This window comes from Salvelinus alpinus, chromosome 15 (assembly GCF_045679555.1).
Source record: "Salvelinus alpinus chromosome 15, SLU_Salpinus.1, whole genome shotgun sequence".
Taxonomy (NCBI): Eukaryota; Metazoa; Chordata; class Actinopteri; order Salmoniformes; family Salmonidae; genus Salvelinus; species Salvelinus alpinus.
Window position 1 is genome coordinate 41,867,961 of NC_092100.1, and position 9,016 is coordinate 41,876,976.

A 9,016-nucleotide genomic window follows, 5' to 3' on the forward strand; every position below is an offset into this window, starting at 1 on the left:
AGAGAGAGAGAGAGAGAGAGAGAGAGAGAGAGAGAGAGAGAGAGAGAGAGAGAGAGAGAGAGAGAGAGAGAGAGAGAGAGAGAGAGAGAGAGAGAGAGAGAGAGAGAGAGAGAGAGAGAGAGAGCGAGAGAAAACTCTGAATCCCAGGGTAGCAGGCTCTAAGGGCACTGCATTTCAACAGCACAATGGGTACACTGTAGTGGACAAGGATGGGACAAAGCCCTTTATATGAAAACCTGAGGACTGAACACACAGAACAGGCAAATATTGGACCTGCCATTGTACTCCGCTAAAGAAGGGTTGAATACCAAACATGTGGTCTGACAACTTAAATTACAATATACTTAGCAAAAAAGACAGGAAGATTGGAATGTTACAATGCACATTGAATTGGTGAAAGGGGATTGCAATTGTGAATGTCAAAAACAGGTTAACATATACAGTATTCACAGTGTAGCATGTACAACAAATATGACTGGGTCATGAAATTAAGCAGTGGTGTAGTGGTTCTTGGAAAAGTGGGTATACTCAAATTATGCACAATTTTTTTTTCAAAACGGCCTGCCCAATGAAGGAAAGGCGCCCTGTGTAAAAAATGTCCCTATAGTTTTTTCAGGTTTCATCTAACTTTTTTAATAGAAAAACTACAAAAATTGGATGTTCTAAATCCACAACAATGCTTAAAGCTGTAATATGTAACTTTTAGGGTGACCCAACCAAATTCACATAGAAATGTGAGTTATAGATCTGTCATTCTCATTGAAAGCAAGTCTAAGAGGTGGTAGATCTGTTCTATGTGCGATATATTTATGCATCCTGTTCTTATGTTTTATTTTTGCATCTTTTACTTTTGGTTTTGTACCCCAGGTTCAAACAACTGAAAATGTTTGGTTATGAAAAATATATTTCTTAGGTTTAGATGGTACACTGATAATTTACACTATATATGCTTGTTTTGTCACATAAACCAAAATTAGGGAACTATTAGAATTTTAGCAACCAAGAAATGGCAGAGTGGTTTCTGCATAGTGCAACTTTAAACCGCATCAGGAGACCATTTTTGAGGCCTGTATAAAATCAGTCAAAATATTTTTGGGAGTTTTTTTGTTGTTGCAGTCAACATTTAATTGGGAAGTTTTTTGGGGAAAGCCTTAAAAATGTTCATTCAAATAGCACTGAATAATGAATCGCAAAGATTCAACAAAGACTTTTTCAATAAGTTTAAATATCTTCCAACCCTACCGGCTACCGATGCCGTTCAATTCTATGAACCTCTCCCTGCGACAATCATGAGAGCTGCGCACTTTGACTGCCTGATATTCTGCTGAAACTATACTGAACAAAAATATAAACGCAACATGCAACAATTTCAAAGATTTTTACCAAGTTACTGTTCAATTGAGGAAATCAGTCAACTGAAATAAATTCATTAGGCCCATATCTATGGATTTCACGTCTGGGAATACAGATATGCATCTGTTGGTCACAGATATCTTTAAAAAATGGGCCTCAGGACCTCGTCATGGTATTTCTGTGCATTCAAATTGCCATCGATAAAATGCAATTGTGTTCGTTGTCTGTAGCCTGCCCATACCATAACCCCATCACCACCATGGGGCACTAGGTTCGCAACATTGACATCAGCAAACTGCTAGTCCACACAACGCCTTACACGTGGTCTGCGGTTGTGAGGCCGGTTCGACCTACTGCCAAATTCCCTAAAATGATGTTAGAAGTGGCTTAAGGTAGAGAAATTAACATTGAATTCTCTGGCAACAGTTCTGGTGGACATTCCTGCAGTCAGCATGCCAATTTCACACTCCCTCAAAACTTGATACATATGTGAAATTGTGTTGTGTGACAAAACTGCACATTTTAGAGTGGCTTTTTAATGTTGCCATGTGTAATGATCATGCTGTTTAATCAGCTTCTTGATATGCCACACCTGTCAGGTGGATGGATTATCTTGGCAAAAGGAGAAATGTTCACAAACAGAGATGTAAACAAATTTGTGCACAAAAAATGTTATGCGTATGGAACATTTCTGGGATCTTTTATTTCAGCTCATGAAACATGGGACCAACACTTTACATGTTGTGTTTATATTTTTGTTCAGTGTAGCTATGTGTGCGGCGCGCATGTGCATATATTTCACATGCTTTATTACGATTGTGTAGGCTACTTTGTGAATAAAGTATCTATTGTACTACATAATTTATATGGCATATACCTTCACTATACTACTTTGTTACGCATCAGTGGGGATTAAGTAGTGAGTATACGCAATGCCCACGGGGAAAAAAGTGGGTAAATGGCATATATCTGCTACCTGCATATATCCCCCACTACACCACTGACATTAAGGCAGAAGATACAATCACAAGACAACCAAATACATGAAAGTGCTTGCAATGACAATTGATTGTACAGTAGGCTAGAGCTTCTATAAAAGGAGTGAGACAGGTGACAAAGTCTACTTTATACATTTTTGTGGCAACAAATACAAAACGTTGTAGGCGTAACCTATTAAGGCCTGGTTCTCATTATCAAGCAGTCCAGTTTCCTATGAAGATTATTGAACACAATGCACCTTGTGCATATAGATGATATGAAGTGATTATTCATTATCCCCCCTTACACCACAATCATTTATTCCTATTAATAAACACAACTGTGAAGCCTATCAAACTCCTGAGGTTGAAGGCTGACCATTAAACCTAAATAGCTACAAAGATGCATTGGCTCATATCACATTCTTCCTGCAGCTATGTTTTGAGGCTGGCTGAAAATAAATTATGACCATCCTGCACGAAGCCAAAAATCAACGTCAATGTGTATATTTATGCAGACATATAAAGTAGGCAAAACGTTGTTTTCACAAGAGGTAGTTCATCAATATATTAAAAAACTGTTTCAACTGACGCGCATTAATCTAGTACAGGTGTGTGGTTACTGATTTGCAGCACACGTCATTCTGTGGAGCAGATGCCAGATACAGAACCTCTAAATGAGAGGCACCAAAACTAAATGCCCAGCTGGTACTTCACCTTGCAATGCAATATGTGTTTGTATAATCTGTTTATTCGACTCTGTAGTACTCCCGCATGTTCATCAGAGAGAAACCCTAATTCCGGAGACAATGGTTCGCTGTCTCTGTATAGCTCGAGCAGCCGAGTCCTGGTGTCCCTGCGCCGGTGCAGTTCTATAACACGCTGTACTGTCCTCTTTCTGAACACACACACTGAGTCCAAGACGGTGCTGTGGTACTTCTCCCACATATCCAGTACACGGTAACCGTGCACAAGCCCTGCCTCGTTGTCGATGAAAACCAGGTCGCCACGGGGTGTTCTGAGCAGGTTGTTGGTCTCCCTCTCCATCACGCGCGAGTCCCACTGCAGGCTAAATAGGTTGCTAACGAGCCTGTCGAAGTTAGCAGACAGGTAGTCCAATATTATCAGGTCCGTCCACTGCATTAGCTCGAGCAGCTCCGCCGTCGTCTTGTTCCCCAGCTCCCCCCGTAGAGGACGCAGCCCCTTGCTCTCTTGGCGCAGCGGCGCAGGTGTGATTACCCCTGTCAGGTTGGCGACCCACTGGGTGAGTGAGACCACGGCCCGCTCACTCCACTGTAAACCTCCTATTCTTCTTCTCACAGAAGCCCATTGTTCACTGTCAACGTTCAACTGGGCGAGGATGAGAGGCGGCAGATTTGTAATACCCAGCAAACTAGCCAGGTAATAAGTCAAAGTTTCCCCCTGCACCTGGTCCGCGTTTATTCCATAACGCACGCATGCTTTGGATCGGTCCGAAAAAGTGGCCAGTTGATTGGATATTCTACCACAGCCCGGCTCCAGTCTGACAATCCGGTGTCCCCGGGCTCTCCCTCTCCATGCCCGGGCATGTTCCTCACTGAAGCTGACGGGAAACTTATCCTCAAGCCATTCACTCCAAAAAATCCCCTCAACCGGAGAGACCAATTTGGCCGGGACCCCCCTCTGTGCTGACCCCTTGTTATCTATATTCATATGGTAATCTCTGATTCCTAAAGAGCCAGTTTGATCCGCAACACCAGTGAGATTGTGGGCATCCAGTATGCCCCCAAAATGCAGTCTCTGTGCTACTGGAACGGCGAGCAAAGCCCGGAAAGTTTTAGCAGAGAGGTCCGGGGATGGCCCAATGTGAGCGGACCCCCTACTCGTTAACTGTAGTCCCGTGTTGTATCTCCCCAAACTGCTCCAGACGTAGAATACACTGGCACAAGTGCAGAGAAAGAGAAGTGCAAGTAAGTTCGCCGATACAGCCCTCATGGTTACTGAAAGCCGCCCTTCCCTTTGTTGCGACGAGATGACTAGCACATCCCCGACGGCTTCAGCTTCAATTATGAACGAGCGTGTGGAATAAGAACTAGGTAGGCTAATCTAAGTGTTGTGAAACCACACCTAGCCAGAGTGCGATGCCTAGCACAGGCGCTGCGTCCCGTGCCCCGTTCACGGGCGGAGTTGGACTATTTGGATCACGGAACCGCCCGTTAATAAGCAACGAGGTTCGCATCTCTGTTCCCGTTGGGTGAACTAAAATCCTTCTCCGTCGATAGGATATGAGCCATGACGCAGTCTTTTATTTAACGGATCATCTTTTTTTCCAGAGTCTCTCGTTCCGGACAGCAAGTGCTTTTTCTCTCGCTCTCCGCGTCTCCATCTCTCCGATCTCCACTGGGTGCTGGTTGAGTTTGATTTGTGGTTGAGTTTGATTTGTGTAGCTTCTGCTCCACAGAGACAAGGGGGGGGGGGGCACGTGACTCGGGCTGCGAGCTGGGTAGGCTTATCGTCGGAAGTGGAGGGTCATATGGAAGCGTACTTTGGAGAGCTACACATCCAGAGCAAGTGCATGCAACGGCGACTCGCGGGAGCACCTTAAGGTGCACGGTTCTATCTGAATCAAACCTTTATTCAATTTTTTCAGTTTTGTAAAAAATACATTTTTAAACCATTGGACTATATATTTTGATTTGTTTAACACTTGTTGGGTTACTAGATGATTCCATATGTGTTATTTCATAGTTTTGATGTCCTCACTATTATTCTACAATGTAAAAAAAATACAAATAAAGAAAAACCCTTGATTGAGTAGGTGTGTCCAAACTTTTGACTGGTACTGTATATACAGTACCAGTCAAAAGGGTTAAAAAATGGTTCAATCGCATGCATCATATATGGAACCCTCAAAATGGTTCCATTTAGAACCCTACATGGTGTAATACATTCATTATGACTATTAAATAGCAATATTTTCTGTGCTAAGATTATAATTGAATAAACAAATACATAATGTACAAAATACCTGCATAGTTTTTAGAATTTGTAATTATATGCAAACATAGTTTGGAAATATGCGCTGGTGGCCAGGGAGGCACCTCTTTGTTTGAATGATAGCCCATGTCAACTCTGGCTGACTTTTTACAATACAACGTTGTCCATTAGTTACAGTGCATGACAAAAATGTGTCTTCTGCTCCATTCTCAGTTGTCATCAGCAGCAGCCGAAAGAGAGATCCTCTGCCTCGGATGGTTCTGGATACTGCCAGACTGAGAAAAACATAGTCTTACAAGTAATGTAATGATTAACTAGGCTATTGAATCACCAAGACTTATTATACATAATGTATTACAGTATAAATAATTTATACATACCTCTGTCAGCAACAGTCTTCAAATGGCTTCATGAAACATAGTCCCCTCAATTGACTCCACACTGAAATACTGATATAAAAGTAACAATTAGCTAATTGCCCATGTCAGGCTGGGTCTGTAGCTCTATTTGGTATATCCCATAATAACAAATCATGTTTATTTGAAAGAGTTAGCTGGCTAGCTTGTAACGTAGAAAATCAAAGTAGCCTAGCTTTGTCTGTTTAGCTAGCTAAGTCCACCCATTCTGCCATCATTGAGTTGAAGGGAGACACCCATTCTATTCATTATTATTTATTTTGTTTCAACTTTATTTATCTATCCTATCCACCTCATTTTTTACATTACTATGGGCACATCCAAACAATTTTACTTCCCTCCTGCAGCAAGCCGATGGGAAATAGCCAGAGGGAATTATTTGAAGGAGTCAATTTATAGAGTATAAAAGTAAAGTAAAGATACATGTAAATACATTTTATGAGCCCAAGCCCAACAAAGCTGAAATGATTGTGCCATTATCTTATTATTATTTATATTTTTTACCAATACATAGCCTATGATAGGCTACCGCACATTAAGCACAACAGAAAAACTTAAAAGCACATATGTAGCTATGCTCTCTTTTGTAAGTCAATGAAACAAGCTCCAATAAGCAACTTTGTTTGAGTGTGAACTGTATTACTGTATTGTATTATGCTGTATTATATGGACTGGAATTTCACACCTCTTTCAAACCATGAACCTGGGAGAGAACATGTGATGCTGGTGCAGGACATGCAGCCTACAAAGTTACAATTATAGGCTAGCGATTTTGATTTAAATGTTGAAATATAATAGGCCATTACAAAGCTTGTGTCCCACTTTGCCAGGTGTGCCACTTAACCAATACTCACCCTAAATGAAATGTTTTGTTGTCTTGATCTTCATCATTGTAACGACATGCTCAAATAATATTGGTGCTATAATCAGATGCAGATTACTTAATTTTCTCTCAGGAAGATTGAATAAACAAATAACTGCTACAGCCTACCGCCTTCCTGCATTCTCTCTTCTTTCAAACTCCCCGGCCAGTGGCTGGGAGTTCTATTCGCTGCTGTATTTAACCTTCAGCAAACAAAAGCTTGGATCCCTCTTCCAATAGTCAGTCTATTAGCATAAGAAATGCTAAAAAATACATTCTTCCTGCAAACTATTATAGTCTAGCTTTTCCTGGGACTCCAAGAACTAAGGAGGGTTTTTTAAGGAAAGTGACCAGCAGAGCTCATGGTGCGTATTGCACAAGAGACAGAGGCTATAAATTAGAAGCTTATTTCTAGCTGATCATTCTTTAGCTAAATATAAGGCTAATAACTTAACCCTTGTGTAGTCTTAACATTCTGTATACTCCCCTTGTCCTAAGGGTAAAAAATGACCCGCCTTTACTAAACCCCTAAAATAAAGCAGGTTAATTGAATTTTAAACCCCAAATCTAGATACAACCTGTCATTCATCACAAACTTTGTGAATATCTGGGTTTTCTCTCTTCACAATGCAGAAAGACTGCATTTAATCAGTGGACACCACTCGTTTTTATTACAACACACCTGTCATAATTGTTTTCTTTGCTAAAGTAGAGGTTTATTATTTTTGCTAAAGGTACTGCATAGGTGTAAACATAAAATTTTTAGCAAGAGATAGCACTTGTATAGCCTAAGAAGGTAGCAGAAAAGTGCAGAAAATAGTTTTGAATGCATTTTATTGAAGGGAAACAATTACTACTCTTGAACTTTTTTGGCAACATAGTGATATATTCTTATATACTGTACAATGAGGAATTCAACTACAAAATACTAGTCTTCTCCCATTTTTTAACCATTGCCCCCACCCACAAGGTGTATAAACAACAACAATAAATAAGAATAAAATAAGATAATAAGACAAAAATGAAGTACATAAACAAATCAACTCTAATTAGCACGTCGGACAGTATGCAAGTGTGTGTGCATGGACTTTGCAGATGTATTTCTCACATGTGCAGCACATAGTATTTGTTTTACAGTCCTTCTTTGGTGGGCAGAGTTGGCATCTCTTTCCTGCCCCAGCTGCAGCCTCAGGTGGATCAGGACAAGATTCAGCCCCCTGAACAGCTTTCACAAGCGCTGCAGAGGCTGCTGTGCAGGGGAGGCGCTCCCTTCTTTGAATGTGTGGGGTTACAAGTGCCTTTCCCAGCTGCTCCAGGAACACCCTCCTCTTGTTCTGCTTATCAGGCATCCAGGTAGGGTTGATCTTTTTCCATATCGCGAAGGCATTGTATCAATGCTATTATGGAAGATGACCAGGGGCCTGCGGGCAGTCATCCTCATGCAGCTGTAAGTTCTAATCACCTTGTCCAGGTTGTCCACGCCTCCTTTGTTGTGGTTATAGTCCAGGATGATGGCTGGCTTCTTGTCCTCACTATCACTGATCTCAGACGTTTTGTCCAGTGTGCTCAGGAGGACCACATTCTTGATCCTCTTTGGGGGGTAAGATACTGGAGTGGTGGTGGGGGTGAAGGCAAACTTTGATGACAAAGCCTCTCTCCCCCTTGTTGCGAGGAGTGCAGGGGGAGCTCAGGCTTGTTTTTTCTAACTGTGCCAACTATGGTGATCTGCCTCTTCAGGAGCTGCTGCTGAGTTCAATCAGTAGCATACATAATCTCAATGTCTCATTGTGTGTGTGTGTGTGTGTGTGGTTTTTGTGGTGTGTAAATTATTTTATAACTGCCGGGTCAAAAATGACCCTAAGACAATGTTTGTACCCTGGTTGTGTACATCTTTCATGGAAATATGAACAAAGGCGATGTTTCACTTTTTCTAATATTGGGGTCACCCTAGGAAAAGTCATCAAATTTCAAGTTAAAAAAAGATAATTTAGGAGGTTTTCTCTGCTGTTAAACATAGTGGTGGGTCATTTTTGACCCTTAAGACAACACAATGGTTATTTTATATTATTACCTGAAAATATTACCTGAAAGAGGTAGGCAAGGATATATACACTACATTACCAAAAGTATTTGGACATCTGCTCATCGAACATCTTATTCCAAAGTAATGGGCATTGATATGGAGTTTGCCCCCCCTTGCTACTATAACTGCCTCCACTTTTCTGGGAAGACTTTCCAATAGATGTTGGAACATTGCTGCGGGGACTTCCATTCAGCCACAAAAGCATTAGTGAGGTTGTGCATTGATGATGGGCGATGAGGCCGAGCTTTACATCACTCCAGCCGATGCTTGTCATTATGCATGGTGATCTTAAGTGAGCTTGAGTGCGGCTGCTCGGCCATGGAAACCCATTTCATGAAGCTCCCGACAA

At 41.5% G+C, this 9,016-nt stretch overlaps 1 protein-coding gene across 1 annotated transcript; it reads right to left on the minus strand.

Moving 5' to 3' along the window:
* Positions 1 to 200: 200 nt before the first annotated feature.
* LOC139540104 (four-jointed box protein 1-like) lies at positions 201 to 4,742 on the minus strand. Its single transcript, XM_071343672.1, has one exon. It carries the CDS (start codon positions 4,302 to 4,304, stop codon positions 3,024 to 3,026), a length of 1,281 nt encoding a protein of 426 aa, XP_071199773.1. The 5' UTR covers positions 4,305 to 4,742; the 3' UTR covers positions 201 to 3,023.
* Between the last annotated feature and the right edge of the window lie 4,274 nt (positions 4,743 to 9,016).

Coding starts and splice junctions, on each gene's coding strand:
- LOC139540104 (XM_071343672.1), bottom strand. CDS start 4,304: ATGAGGGCTGTATCGGCGAACTTACTTGCACTTCTCTTTCTCTGCACT.